The sequence below is a fragment of the Furipterus horrens genome, unplaced genomic scaffold, assembly GCF_987537825.1.
Source record: "Furipterus horrens unplaced genomic scaffold, mFurHor1.1.pri manual_scaffold_3, whole genome shotgun sequence".
In the NCBI taxonomy this organism is placed as follows: domain Eukaryota; kingdom Metazoa; phylum Chordata; class Mammalia; order Chiroptera; family Furipteridae; genus Furipterus; species Furipterus horrens.
This window is the reverse complement of record NW_028327173.1, coordinates 67,563,249-67,579,300: the sequence shown is the minus strand read 5'-3', so window position 1 is coordinate 67,579,300 and position 16,052 is coordinate 67,563,249. Positions and strand designations below refer to the sequence as shown.

The following is a 16,052-nucleotide window of genomic DNA, read 5'->3' as shown; positions in this document are numbered from 1 at the left end:
CTATTTAATAACCATTATCATTATCTTCCCCACAGATTGAATTAAAATTACTTTAATATTCTATTAGGATAATCTTTACAAATACGCTGCCAATCTTTTTTTTTTTCCCAGCGCCTTGTTAACAATGAATTCAAAACTAATTCAGTGCTTTTGAGAGATAATATAAACTTATTTCTAGAATCTACAGAATAAACAATTGTATGCTGTACTATAATTTTGACTTTGAATATTTTTCTATGACATTCCCTAGCCTGCTTAATGTTAAGTAGAACTTATCTAATGCCTAATATAATTTTTTAAGAAGCAACATTCTAATAATATTTTTAGAATGTCTTGTTATGTAAAAGACAATACATGTAAATAGTTCTGGAATGTGTTCTGGAATCAGACTGCCTGGGTTTAAATCCTGAGTTGCATCTGGTTGGGTTTAAATGTAACTAGCTTTTATAAATTTGGGCACATGTGTAGAGTTATTTGATCTTATCCTCTCTGTACCTCATTTTCTCATATGTAGAGTTGTGAATATTACATGAGTTAATTATATAAAAACAGAACAGTGTCTGGTACATACTCAGTACCCAATTACATTAGTTATTATTATTATTCCTATTATTATTTGAAATGCCTTATTAAGTAATTTTAAAACCATTTGTTGAGTGTTTCCTTTGTGCCATAGGAGAAACTTATTTTTGAAACTGTTAGTACATCTTACATAAAATGACCTGCAGACTGAAGATTATTTTTTAAATTGACTTTTTAAAATCATTATTATTCTCTTTAGTATATTTTAGTCTTTAAATTGATTTATTTTTAGGTGAGGATGATATTTTGGTGCTTACACGAGAAGATAAACATCTAATATTATAAGAAAAAGCACTCCTTAGCACATTAAGTGGGAAATGAATTCCTCTTCAGAATTTTTTATTGAAGTTTAGCATTTATAGTTATGGTGCTGTTTTTTCCAGGTTGACAATAGGGTGAAGAGTTACCCATGACTTTCTGGCATTTTTAAATTTTGATTCAGGAAACTTAAACACTTATAATATTTATGCCTTTCAGAAAATGTCCTTGAAATTTAAAAACGCAAAACGAATTGAAGGCCTTGATAGTAATGTGTGGTGAGTACAATAATAATTTGGTTAGCTTTTTTTTCTACACATTGTTATATCCTTACTTGGGAATGTTTAGCCTGGTCTATAAATAAGTCAACTTGTTTTAATTTATTCATTAAATGGAGATGGAAGGAAGTTAATGATCCATACACTGATTTATTCATTTAGCAAATGTGCTAGGCCCTGTGCTAGGCACTGGAAATAGAGAAAAGACAAGTATGGTTGATGCTGTGTGAAACTTACCTTCTAATCTTTTCTCATTTGCTCTAGTCTCTAACAGTTTCTAAGAGAACCTAGCAGGGCTGGTATGGTTAAGAAAAATATCTATATGATTAAAATACAAGTATCATAGAATTGAGATTTGTAAGAAACATTGTTCACCTCATTTTACTAAGTGAGGTCATTTTATAGATGATAAAATTGAGAACTCATTTTTTTCATCTGTTGGACTACAGCAGGTCTTATTTTTCAGTTGTATAGTAAGATTACTAGATACAAAAAGTTACCTTTGTAATTACAGTTCTTATTAATATTAGTATTTGTTGATTTTAGGATTGAATTTACCAAGTTGGCCGCAGACCCTTCTGTTGTGAATCTCGGCCAAGGCTTTCCGGATATATCCCCTCCTCTATATGTGAAGGAAGAATTATCAAAAATTGCAGCTGTTGATAGCCTGAATCAGTATACACGGGGCTTTGTAAGTACAGGAGGACCGTGTGGGACATGAGCTTGTATTTTATATTGTATTATGTATGAACATACTTCTATCACCTCTATGTAATTGGCTTTCTGGGACCAAATGTTCCATCCTGATAACCAGGGAACCCTATCCTTTCTCTTATCTTCTAGGATGAGCCTCCGTCCTCTACGTCCAGCTCCTCCACAGTCCCATCTTGTCCCTTCCTTTACAGTTGTTGGAGAATGACAACAAGGGAGGGAGGATGTTCTCTTGAAACATGGGTTTCTTTCCCATTAACACTTACGCAGCTTTAGCTTTGGCCTCTTAATTGTCCTCTTTTTCCAACTAGTCACTTTCTTCTACTCTACCTCGCTTATCTCCCCATTCTTCTGTGATTAAGAGTCCAGGATATCCAGAGATTTCCTAGATTCTTAAAAAAACAATTACTAAGTGAATTGAGCAAGATTGTAGGACACAAGACCAATATATGAAAATCAATTGTATTTCTATATACTAAAAATGGATAATCGGAAAGTAAAAATTTTTAAATACCATTTACAATAGTACCCCAAACCATAAAATATTTAGACTTGAACTTTTAAAATAAATGTAAAATCTGTATACTGAAAACTTTAATACATTCTTGAAAGATATTAAGTAATACCTAAATAAATTGATGTTCATGGATTTACGATGTTCATGGATTAAAAGACTAAATGTTGTTAAAATGATAATTCTCCCTAAATTGATCGATAGAGTTTGTCAGGCTATGGCCCGAGGCTGAATCTGATGGACTCCTGATTTTTTAAATAAAGCTTTATTAGAACATAACCATGCCCATTCACTTACATATTTTCCAGTTTTTGTAAATATATGTGAGTATATATGTATGAAGGGGGACCCCCGAAAACTGGAATTATCTTCTGAAGGGCGAGCCCTTGTAGTATAGGCTTCCCCTGCTAGATGAGTGTTCTAGGAAGCCACCTGTATCAGGGTACCAGCTGGCATTGTTGTTAGAGGCTGCATTTGGCTTCAGTGAATTTTTTGAGGACTCTTCCAGTGTCTTTGCCCATTTCATGATGGGTAATTTACGAGCACACCTGCCCACACCACACTGAGTGGTCAGCAGTTTTTGACCAATAACAGCAAAAACCCATGCTCTACCCTCCCTATTCACCCAATCTTGCCCTAAGCAATGTTCCTTTTTGTTTTGTTTTGCTGATGTGGAAGAGGTGAAACAAAATGACAGGCGCACTAGAAAGTATCAAAATCGATGAGTTCAAAAACTGTTTGAAGCAGTGGAAAACGGTCTTAATAGGTGTGTTGCATCAAATGGACAGTAATTTGAAGGTGACTGAAGTTTAAACATGTAGGAATAAATATACAATTTTAATAAATAAATTCTATTTTGGGGGGTATCCCCTTGTATATTGGTATAAGCACTGGGAATGGTATTTAACTAATACCCAGCTGAGGACATTAGTCACCTCGGGAGAAGGGAAGGAAGTGATGTTGAAGAAAAATCATAATTTTTCTTTATATGTCTTTGCCTAGTTTAATTACTATATGAAGCATGAATTATTTTTATAATTAAGAATATTTCAGATCACAGACCCTTATCATTCTAAGAAAAGATGTTTAGTGTTTATTATAATTGCTTTCAAATCACCCTTTGCTAGAATTTGTTAGACCTGGTCTTAAAAGGAAACTACAATTTTCTCTTGTGCTCTATCCAGAATTCATGTATGATTTTTTGAGCTTGAATTTACGTGGTGTTTTTCTCTCACTGTTGTTTTTTAGTTTACTGCCTATGCTCTATTACCTCTTCTATTATTAATTATCCCCAGTTTTTCTAATATTATATATAATATCTCCTAATTTCAAAATATGAGAAATATTTTGTGTTTATTAATTTTAACTCAGTGAGGGTCTGGGACATACTAGCCAGTATTCTGAAATGAATAAAAAGGTGACAAATAAATCCATCTTTGGCCAAAAAAAAGATGCCTCCTTTTCTTCATGTGAACGGGGGTGAACAACTTACAAGGAACCTCAGGCCCTTTTACCTCACAACCCTGGGATATATCCAACTAGCCTCCCTCTTCTCCTGCAACCTGACCCAGTTTATTCCTCCAGAGCACAGGTGCTTTCCAAACAAAGGCATATTACCTGTACTTGGAGACTCACTCGCAAGTGACAGAAAATCAAGGTGGTTCCCCAAAAGCAAAAAGAGAAAATAGGTGCTGGATAGAAAAAAATAAATATTGACTTTGATAATTAAAAAGACAAGAAGGGGGGGGGGAAGAGGGAAAAGAAAGAAGTGGTGAAGGGAACAGAACATGAAAGAGAAGATAGAGGAGGGAATAGTCAAGAAGTCAGGCCTCTCCGAGTCTCAGACTTGGTGCATTTACAGTCCCCTCAGTCCTCATGGTTCAAGCTGTTTTCCTTAACTACTGCTCTCTTGGCTGTCAATACAAATAACACAGAGGAACAATTTTTAACATGATTTCTGTTGAGTTAGACTTTTCAGCTGTTTTAGACTTAAGTAGGCATGCTAATTTCAAAACTGCAGTTAGTTTTTTATCATGTCAAGTTTTTTCTGTACAGTTTATCTTAATGCGACCACTCTAGGCCAGATTGAGCCTGGATCAAGGGAAGCACTAATGCTCTTCTATTGGCTGAGAGCAAACCTCCCTCCAGTGGGGAAGGGTGGGGGATGACCTTGGAGACCAGCAACAGGTTCATATTTGTCTATGCTATTCAGTTACACATGAGACAGTGTGGTGAGAGGTTGCGTGCCGCTCTATGGAGTGAATCCTATTCTGAAATGTAGTCCGAGTTCTTGTCTGTATACAAGGAGTTAGCAGGGTTTATTTTTTTATTTACATACGTACTTATTTCCTTTCCTTCAGATCACGTCTGCCCCTGCTATTTCTCGTAGTTAAGTGCCTAAACAACCCTGATCATTTTGTTATATCTGTGGCAGTTTCACCATTCCCAGTCAAAGGACAAACATCAGTGCATTTGTCAGGCAAGCCTCTTTTACATATTTTAAAGTAAAACTTGGTGATCAAGATAAGTCTTGGGCCCCCACAAGGTGTGCAAGCAGTGTGTTGAGAGTTTACGGATGCAGACGAAGGGAACACGTGTTAAATTACCATTTGACATACCTATGGTTTGGCGAGAGTCCAGAGACCTTCAAGTGACTGTTACTTTTGTATAGTGAAAACGTCAGGATATAACAAGAAAAATAAATGTAAAATAGAGTATTGTAGTCTACCATCAGCTATATGCTCAGTGCCTCATTCAGCTGAAATCCCAGTGCCACTTTTCATTGAACTACCCTCTTTCGAAAAACAAGAGTATGGTGAAGAACTAAGTGACAGCAACGATGAAGATTTTGAAATTGAAGATGACTCAGTTCGTAAGGGATTTGATCAGCATAAGTTTAATGATTTGGCATGAGATTTGGGACTATCCAAAATGGCTTCAGAACTCCTAGCATCAAGACTGCACAAGAAAAACTTGCTTGAAAAAGGAGCGAAGGCATCCTACTTTCGATCAAGAGAAAGTGCATTTCTGCAGTACTTTTGAAGTGACGGTGGCTTTGTGTATTGCCATAACATACATGGTTTAATGGAGGAATTGGGAATTCCAATCTATAAGGCAACTAAATGGCGACTGTTCACTGACAACTCAAAGCGGAGCTTGAAGTGTGTCCCCCTCCACAATGGCAGTTTATTTGGTGCAGTCCCAATGGGCCAGTCAGTTTGTTTTCGTGAAGAATATGAAGACATAAAGAGAGTCATTGATCTGTTGCAATATCACAAGCACCGTTGGATCATTTGTGTTGACCTTAAAATGGGCTGCTTCCTTCTTGGTCAGCAATGTGGATACACCAAGTATCCCTGTTTTCTGTGCATGTGGGACAGCAGAGCTTGTGAGAAGCATTGGGTGGAGTCGAATTGGCCTCCAAGATCTGACCTCAAACCTGGTGATCCAAACATTCTACACGAGCCACTTGTTGACAGAAAGAACATTATATTCCCACCTTTACACATCAAAATGGGTCTCATGAAGAAATTTTTTAAAGCTTTGCCAATGTCATTTTGGCATTTCCTAGCCTGTCGTTTGAAAAGATAAAATACCCTAATATGTATGTTTGGTAGCAGAACTTTACCACTTGTATACAATTTGACTTACAGTAACAATATATCGCCTTTATATGAATAAAATAACTCTAAATAAACAGTATATTCAGGTAATTTTTTCTTTATTTTTCTTTATATGTACATATCGTATGATTTTTGGGACAAAGGGAGGGTATCCTGTACCTTAAGAAGTTGATGTGATAGAGAAAAACTGGGGTCATTTTTGGATTCAGATGCCAAAAGTTAGTCAAAAACAAATGTCAGATCTAACTCAATGAAAATTGTGTTCCCCAGTGTAATGTTCCACTTCTTTACATTTGTTATCAGCACATCAATGCTAATGTGCATAGCTTTGGTGAATTTGCCTTTTCCCTCTTAGTCCATGGGTTTGATTAACCTTCTGTCCTACTACTTAGAAAAACAGAATCAAGGGATATATATAGTTAATGCAGGTTTTTGGCTTATTTTAATTGGGAAACATATCTATTCAATACTATTTAATTAATATTAAAAATAAATATGATCAGATTATTATCAAAATATACTGTCAAAAATATATTTGATGTTGAAGGAAATTTTTATTCAAAGCAAATAATTTGAAATTTAATATTATAAAATCAATCACTTAATAGGAAGTTTTTAATCATTAGCAAGTCTTCATGACCATTCCATATGGGAACTTTCTGAATGTTAGAAAATTTTTTAATTAACTGCCAATTAAAAATGCAGATCTTCTTTGGGTATTTATAAAACCCAAATTTTAAAAGTTCTTATATTTTTTAGAGCCAAATTATTTCAAAGAAGTAGGTCCCATAATCCAAGCTTTTTTCTTCCTTTTTATGCAACAGGGTCATCCATCACTTGTGAAAGCTCTGTCCTGCTTATATGGAAAGATTTATCAAAATCAAATTGATCCAAATAAAGAAATCCTTGTGACAGTAGGAGCGTATGGATCTCTTTTTAATGCCATTCAAGGATTAATTGAGGAGGGGGATGAAGTAAGTATGCTAACATGATCATGTTGCCTATATTCATCATGATCATTTGTCTTGCCTTGGAATCATTTACTTATTTTATGTTCTTTTTTATTTTTAAATATTTTTGAAGTATAATGCATATACATTAAAGTTCACAAATCTTAAATGTACAGCTCAATAAATTTTTACGTGCATATATGTGTGTGTATCTCCATGTAACCACAAACCAGATGAAGATATAATACATTTCCAGCACACCTTTGCCCCTTCCTTGTCTGTTCTCCCAGAGGAACTCCCTCTTCTGTCTTCTGTCACCTACTCTTTGATTTTATATAATAGACTCATAAAGTATGTACTCTTGAATTTGATTTCTCTCATTTTGTCTGTGAGATTCATCCATTTTGTTGCACATACTTTATTTTTATTTCTACAGCTTATTTAGATAAGGGCAGGTTGAAGGGGCCAGCAATGATAAGAAAAATTAATCTTAGCATTCACTGCTAAAATAACCTTTAATCTGAACTCAAATCAACAAACATTTGGTCCCTGTCCTTTTGTGCCCAGGATTGCTTGCAGGAAAGTGTGAGGAGTGTATAATAAGGAGGTTCAGTGCCTTCTGCTGTTTAGTCTTGTGATGTAAGATCCCCTGGGCACCAAGCTCAGTCAGCTCTGTCCCTACTCCATTATCATTCCAATACCCCCGCTTCAGGACTTTCTGACCTCTTTCATTTATTCAGAAATTACTGAGGATCTGCTCTATGCTAGACACTGTGGGAGAGGAGATTTTTAAAAGGCAGTTTGTACGTGGAAGGAACGCTCTGTCTAGTAGAGGTGACAGACTTGTAAACAGGTTAAGAGGAATGCAGTGTGACTGTCAGTAGCGGAGAACAAAGTTGGAGTGGTGACAAAGCGAAGAAGTGATCACTCTGCTAATGGAGGTCTGGCAAGCTCCAGAGAGTCATTGCTTAAGCTGGGTCTGAAGAATAAATACTCACCATGATGTATACTGTTAATTCCTTTCTTTGAACTCTCATAGCACTTTGTACTTTTTTCATTAAAAAATACCACTATTACTTTGAGTTATATTGTTATATATCTCATTCTCTGTACTATGGCAGACAATAAGCTAAAGAGGGCGTGTTATGAAAGTACAGTCATAATTTTATATAAAAAATATCCTTTAATCCTATCAAATAGTGGAAATTTCACCTCTGACTTTGATGTTAATCATTTGTTGCTTTTCCTTCTCTGCGCTCTCTCTGTTGGAATACCCCGAGGCTCAACCTTAGGCCTTTCCTCTAGTCTTTTCTTCCCTGATCACTTTATCTAATATTTTGATACCACACACCAAGTCACCCTCTATCATATTGACCTATTTTACTGTCTTAATAACTTTGGTTACTCTCTGGAATCATTTAATTTACTTCTTTGTTTTCTTTATTATAAGTCTCTCTCTCAGTAGAATGTGAGTTCCAGAACTGGTTTATTGCTGTACTGACAGCACCTCAAATAGTGAGTACTCAATAAATATTCTTCAAAAAGGGAGGGGATTATTCCCATTGTAACAATGAAGAAATTACAGTGAAGAGTGTCAAGTACATTCTCTCGGTTCTACCTCCCTGCCTCCCAATGTAATCTCCTTTTTTTGAGCTCTCATTTTGTATCGGGCACTATGTTGCTCATCAGGGTTGCAAAGATGGATTGCTAGGTCCAGGCTGGCAGATTGTGGGAGAGACACTGGCTGGACTGTGGGTTTGGCCCACTGACCTGAAAGCCACCCATGAGTGACAGAGAAAGGTCATGCAGGGGCAAAGGACCAGGAGAGGAACTAGGGACTAGGAAAAAGACAGAATCCAAATATAAATCATCTGCAGGGGAAATGTGGTACCAGACAATAGTGATAGCATCCTAACTGGTCTCCCTGCATCCACTTTTTGTTTCAGGGTGCTTTTGAGAAGAGGGAAGCGTCTTTAATCTCAAGAAAATACTTATAAATTAGTGTTCCACAACAGAGACCAGTGCAGTGTTCTTTCTTTATCGTCTGTCTTCTGTTACCATCTGATACTTTATTTTCTAACTTGAAATTTAAATAAACCCAATATTTTTGGCTGGAACATCCCTTTGAGAATGTGATGAGAGCTATGGCCCCTTTCCTCTCGGAAATCTACCAATGCACATATAAAACTTTGCATACAACTCCAGACCTACCTGTAGATCTCCCTAAGAGATCAACTACTCCTATTAAGGCTCCTGACAAGTTTATCCCCAAGGTCTCTTCCACTTGGATGTGAGCTCCGTGAAGCCAAAGCCTGCTTTTTTTCACTGCTGCATCTCAGCATGTAGTAGAGTGCCCCACACATAGTAGTTACACAAGTTTGTTAAATGAATTGATGATTGATATGTTCTGTTCTCATTTGGTTTTATTTCAGGTCATAGTAGTAGTACCTTTCTATGACTGCTATGAGCCCATGGTGAGAATGGCTGGAGGAACACCTGTGTTTATTTCTTTAAGATCTGTAAGTTCTCCAGTACCATTCACGTGCTTTAAGAAGTTTTGAAAATACCAACTACTTTGTCAACGATAAAGTTTCTACTTTGATTATATTTTGGGATTTAGTATATTATCTCTACTTTGACTGAAGTTAATCAACAAATAATGTTAAGAAGGGAACTTTTATTACTGTATCTTGTGTTTGCCATGTGTCTCTGTTAGATTAGCATCCACATGTAAGTAATGTTATCTTTCGTGGTCATGTATCTCCCCCACTGACTGAGCACCACTAGGTTAGAGACCATTTCTGACTCGTGCTTATGGCACTGCTCTCCAGTGACCAGCAGTATGCTGGGAGCTCAATAAATGCTCATTGAATTCTGAATGAAGTGATTCTTTTTATTCTACTATTATCTGTAGGAATATAATAAAGTATAGTACCATTGTCCTTTCAAAAATCATATTAAAATAAGTAACACACTAAGGTGAATCATAGAATCTCCTATTAGTCTTATAGTATGAGCCATGTTAACCATAGTTATAGCGGTCTCCTTTGAAAGAATATAGGCACTTTAACAACTGTTAATATTGACAGAGTTCATTTTTCTGTTTCACAGGCATGAGCATAAGACTCAAGTCTTCTTGGGATTTTAAGGCTCAACTAACGCTTAGTTAGTTTTGTTTATTGTCTTTGTTAATCATTTATTTAGTTATATTTGCCATGCCTTTCTCTAATTTTTTTTATTAGGTTATTTATTTGTAAGACAGCAAACATGATTTAAGTGAATTGAATCACATCTTTATTCTTTATTCTTAGAAACCTGTTGATGGGAAAAAATGGTCTAGTTCTGACTGGATATTGGATCCTGAAGAACTGGCAAGTAAATTTAATTCCAAAACCAAAGCTATTATACTAAATACTCCACATAACCCCATTGGCAAAGTAAGTGAGTTGTTTTTTTTTTTAATCTCTTTATACAGTCTTCTGATCCATCATTTTCTCACACATTGAATAATAATTGCTTTGCTCTTGTTTGTTTAATATGTATAGGTGTACACCAAAGAGGAACTCCAAGCAATTGCTGACCTCTGCATCAAATATGACACACTCTGCATCAGTGACGAGGTTTATGAATGGCTCGTATATACTGGAAATAAGCATTTTAAAATAGGTACTGATTATTGCATAGGGTCACAGATCTAAATGTGTTTGGGCATGTGTGGCACAACTATTGGAAAAGATCCCAGAAGAGCTTTAAAATAATCTTTGTAACGTGTGTCTGTCTGTATGAGTGCTTAAATGAGATTTGAGTAAATGGTGCTTGAGTGAGTTAATGAACAGATTGAAGGCCTAACCATACAAACTTAAGGGAAGAGATTTTGTACCACACTATAAAGCTATGAAACCAGAGAAGTAGTGTTGTAGGTGGGAATCAGGCTCTTCCATGGGATCATAAGGAAAGCATTCCAAGGACCCATGCATGGGAGATTGTGATGTGGCAGGGTTTGTTCAGGTGAAAATAGAAGCTGCCCCCTGGGTTTCTAATTTCCCATCTACCTTCGTCCCCCTGCGGAAAAGGCCCAATTTTGTCTTCAGTTGGGCCAACACAAAAGCCAGTGTCCAGAGTTACTGCTTAGCCCTTTTGGAGCCCATACCATCTGCTGCAGGTCCCAGGGCTGCTAGACCCATATGGTCACGTGCTCCTGGGTGAGAGAGAACCTGAACGCACAGGGTGAGTATGGTACCAGGTGGGTGAGAGAGAGAGAGAGAGAGAGAGAGAGAGAGAGAGAGCTTTTGTTCCCCTGGGATGATATTAGCTTGGGTTTGGGATGGACTAGGTACTTTTTCAAAATAACCAATCAACTTACCAAGATTTCATGGCCTTTTGATAGGTTTACACTCCTTAGTTACAATGACAGGCCCCTTTGGTCAAGCACCTCTACCTGCACTTCTGCACCTCACAACCCTGTGTGGGAGGAGGGGAGGGAAGAGTGTTAGTCACCTTGGTGGAGCAATGCTGTGATCCCCTGGGGTGTGAAGGTGTAGCTTCCTGGTGAAGCCAACAGGGTTATGCTTGCCAGTTTATTAAGCTCAATATCTAATTTTCTTTACCCCTCTTTCCTTTATCGATAATTAGATAAATACCAGCAGTAAAATTAGTACTATCTATATCTTTGGCTTGTTATCAGGAGATCCAGCTATAACTTGGTACATAAGACACAGGTGCTTACTTGTTCTTGAACTGGACTGTCTCTGCTGAGGAAATTGCCAAAATGTCAAGTCAACAGGAAGAAATTACAGGGACAGTAAGCTATTACTGATTGGCCCTTGCCTAGGATTTTGCCACTATTACTGGGCCATCTCACAAAGGCCATGTTGTCTTCTGGGGTAACCCAAGTTTATATCAACTATTTGCACTTGCCCTTCCTATGCCTGAAAATACTTTTCCCTCCGATGTACACACAGCTCAGTCTCTCATCTCCCTCAGGTCTTTATGACCACAGTTACACCTGTCCTTCCAGCATTTGCTTTGTCCTTTTTCTGTTCTTTTTTTTTTTTTTCCCCTTCATAGCATGTATCAGAATCTATATATTTTACATCTAACCTGGAAGAAGGAAGGGATTTTACTTGGTTTTGGATTCTTCTGAATCCTCAGTTCCCAGACTAGGGTCTTGCACATGGTAGATGATCAGAAAGCAATTGTTGAAGAAATGAATAGGAGGTATAAAAAAGTTAAGGGAAGGATAACTAAAATCACTGTGGCAAAAACCAATAAATTAAAGAAAAATTAGTGCACATATATATATAAAAATAGTTGTTGCCGGCATCATAATTACCCATACGGTGCATTACAAACTGTTATAGAGACACAGAGGAGAAAGCAAATGTTTGAGGGGCGCAACAAAAGAGTGAGCAAAAGACAGAATTAAGCAAAAAAAGTAGGGAGAAATTTTCTGTCAGATAAACTAATCGTACTGAAGCAAAAAGGCATGAAAATTCAAGATGAACTTAAGAAATATAAGTGGTTTATAAGAGTATGTTGTAGTAACTGGTAGATGTGAAAGTAGAAAAGTAGGGTGATTCTGAAGGACATTGCATATGAAAATAGTCTAAACTTTGTTGAGGAGGGTTAAAAACAAAACAGCAACAAGTATTTATTGGGGTCAATAAGAATAGCTATACTGAAATCATTCCTTCAGGCGAAAGCCCAAATAATGTTCCGATTAAGAGACAAAGGCAGTGAGTATTTTTGAGAAAGGGAAGGGGAATAATTACATCAATAGAAGAAAGGCATTTCTATTGGTGTATATAACATGTCCATTTTAAACAATGTTTTAATATTCAGTCCAGTAGTCATTAGTCCAGTAGTTTTAATAACTGTTTTCTTGTTATCTTTGCTAACAGATTTTTGGGACACAAAGTTGCTTAGTCCCAGTCCAAAGGTTACTTTGCCCTGTTTTAATAATACAAAGGTTTGAGGCATGAGACGTGCCAGGCAGTTCGTCTGGCATGGCAGCTCCAGCTCCATTTATGTGTATTATTGCTTATAGGAGGTCAGTGGTTCTGAAACTTACTTTAGTGGAAGAACACCTTAAAGCCACGATGTTTGCATCATGAAATAGTGATAGATAGCATTCCATCCTGAAACTGGAAACAATTTTCCTGACAAATTAAATAATTAGAAGTCAACATAAAAATCACAATTCTGTGCATATTTTTATAACAAAGAGCTATTGAAATAAACACATCTGAGTTTTTTCTGATTTTGCCATTAATATTCATTTACTAAATGCTCATTTGTTTCACTGTTGATAGCATTCACTATCAGATGAGTGGTAGCATTTACCTTAAGCGCTTAAGAAAATTTTGTGGAGGAAAACTTAGTTGATCTTTTAAGTTCTATACATTAATTTGATCACCAGAGAGAATACCAGTGAGCAGACTTTGAGAACTACTGCCAAAGGTGTGACAACGCAGGGGAGTTGATTACATGATTGGATTTATTTTATAAAGGTAAGAACCAACTGCAGGTGAGACTCTTTAAGCAAGTCAGGTGCCCTGGCAGTGGGAATGATAAATGCATGCTGTTTACAAGGAGAAGCTATAGGGCACAGAGTGTATCATTAGAAGGTGGGTAGGAAACAAGCCAGTGTGATTCTGAGATTTCCAGTCTGAATCCCTCAGCAGTGAGGAGGCCCTTAACCAGAGCTGGAGATGGAGAGAGGAGGAGCAGATCTGTGGGGAAGAGTGGAGCCAAGGAAATTTCAGCTTCCCATGCTTTAGTCTTGTTAAATTTCAGTGTCTGTGAGACACAGATGTCCAAAGAAAAGTGAAATTATAGGCTTGATAGTCAAGATCAAATTATGAGGGAGCATGTATAAACAGAGTAGAAGGCCAGAGGTTTGCAAGGTGTGGGGCCTGAACACAGCAAACAGGTTCTGTGTCAAAACTGCATCAGAGTTCACCTTCACTTGTCTTGTTGATGACCTTTGTCTTGGGTCATTTGAACTATTATTCATCAGTGGAAAATCAGGCCAATAGGGGCAATTAATTTTTTGGTAGACTTTTTTTAGATTAAATTTTATTAAATTATTATTTTACTTAAAAATATTTTAAATGTATTTGATTTATTTAAAATAGTTAAATTTCTATTTTGAATTAAATAATTCTATTTAATTAATTAAACTTTTGTTAAATTTATTAAATTCTTTTGGATTAAGCAGAGAGGGAGAGGCATCGATCTAAGGAATAAATATGATTTTAATTCAACCTAAAACATATGTTCATGCCTGGGCAAAAATGGCTCAAGTCTTTAGAGTTTTAGTTGACTCAGTTTATCAATATTCTTTCCACAAGATTACTTTAAATAATCTTGAAATTATTTTTTAAACCTGTATTATATTTAAATCTCATAAGCCTTTCATGGTAACAATATAACTGGTAACATCATTTACAAGAGATATCAAGTCATATATTTTTAACTCAGATCCTTTGGTTGTTATAACAGCCCATAAAGTTAAAACAAGAGAAAAATGAATTCACTGTTCCATTATTTAGAGAATGCAGTTTGGTTGCATGAAAACTTATTATATCAAATACAGTGGCTTTTGTTACATGAAAGATACAAACTGGCTATTCCATCAATTTGTAGAGTGCAATAGTAGTTCTGTAATATAATACAGTAAGGCTCTCCAGCCACACATCATGAAATTAGCATCATCTTCATGCCGTCACAGAGGCAGTTTTATCCCGTGTAGTGCTCTTCATCATGCCTTTAATCTTTATCTGACGTCTATTGAAGCCTAAGTTGCCTATGAAATAACTGTTACAGCTCCTGTGGCTGATTTAAGGATCATAACTCATAAATGAGAAGCGCAAAGACCAGTTGCCTTTCAAATGTAACTGCAAGCTGAAGTTACTGATACTGGATATAGTTTTTAAATAATCAGACCTGCAAAGATTTTTTTTTTTTTTTTTTTGACTCCAAATGACTATAGTCACAGTGTTGTGATCATATGTTCTGCCTATCTGGTTACATTAACTTCTGTGGCTCCCCAAGTCTCTGAGATTGAGAGGATATGAACATCTAGATGTTTTAAAATTATTTAGGGCCCTTGTTGTTGAAATAGTAGATTTGTTCTTGGATCAGTGCTCGACTCAAATGATATCTCCAGGTTTCAATAAAAAGACATTTTAGTCAACAAAAGAAACCTCTCTTATACAAGAGATATATTAATACATTGATATTTGTATACTAATCCAATGATATTTGGAAAATTAGTATAAAATTCTTTGTAAGCTACATCCACTTTTATATGGCTAAAATAGCCATCAACAAATTGCTCATTTTAAAATATTAAATTAAATTTGGTAGTTTGTGCATGAAACCTACATTTGACATGAGTACTTTTTAATTTCTTTTGTATGTGACTTATAGTGAAAACATGTTAGGATTGTATTAGTTTCTCGGTAATTTTTATTTTCAAAGATTTTATTTCTAAATATCGTTCTTACTAATAGGTCTTTCTGATTTTAGCTATATATTATTACTTTAAAGGGAGTGATACTCTGCATTATACAGAGTCAAACAGGACAATGGCACATGGGTTAGGTGTTCTTTTGGAATACTTTGGGAGTGTAGAAATGTCTTAGAACTTGATGGGATATAATTATTTATATCAAATATTTTGAATACTCCATCTTTAATGGACTTGCTAAATATTTTCCCCACTTAATTTTTCATTTTTGTTATACTCCATAAAGAATATAATTATAACTTTTTTATTTATACAGTTTTTCTGCCTTTACAAATATTGGCAGGTGTTTCATGATAGATTAAAATTACATATATGTTCATTTTGGATATTTCTTTAGCTACCTTACATTTTAGTAAGCACTTTACTTGCTTATGAGAGGATTACTTTAATAAAACAGCTTCCGCGCCCCCTCCTAGAAATGAGTATTTATTTTTGTGTGTACCAACTCTTAGAACAACACAACAGCATCTATTGTACCTCCAAAAAACAAGCAAAAAACTTGTGGGACTGCATGTGAAGAACTTCACAATTAAATTATTTAAGGAATCCAAAAAGCAGTGTTGTAGGTAGCATTCTGAGAAGATGAACAAGGAAATAATGTAC

General features: G+C 35.9%; 1 protein-coding gene across 2 annotated transcripts in view; it reads left to right on the top strand.

Moving 5' to 3' along the window:
• The window catches only part of KYAT3 (kynurenine aminotransferase 3), a 57,797-nt gene that overhangs the window by 24,891 nt on the left and 16,854 nt on the right, over window positions 1-16,052 (top strand). For both annotated transcript variants that reach the window (XM_090269700.1, XM_090269699.1), the window contains exons 3-8: window positions 1,060-1,118; window positions 1,665-1,809; window positions 6,791-6,940; window positions 9,349-9,435; window positions 10,228-10,353; window positions 10,462-10,582. In XM_090269700.1, the coding sequence (XP_090125826.1) occupies window positions 1,060-1,118; window positions 1,665-1,809; window positions 6,791-6,940; window positions 9,349-9,435; window positions 10,228-10,353; window positions 10,462-10,582 (688 nt within the window). The remainder of the gene's footprint in view (window positions 1-1,059; window positions 1,119-1,664; window positions 1,810-6,790; window positions 6,941-9,348; window positions 9,436-10,227; window positions 10,354-10,461; window positions 10,583-16,052) is intronic.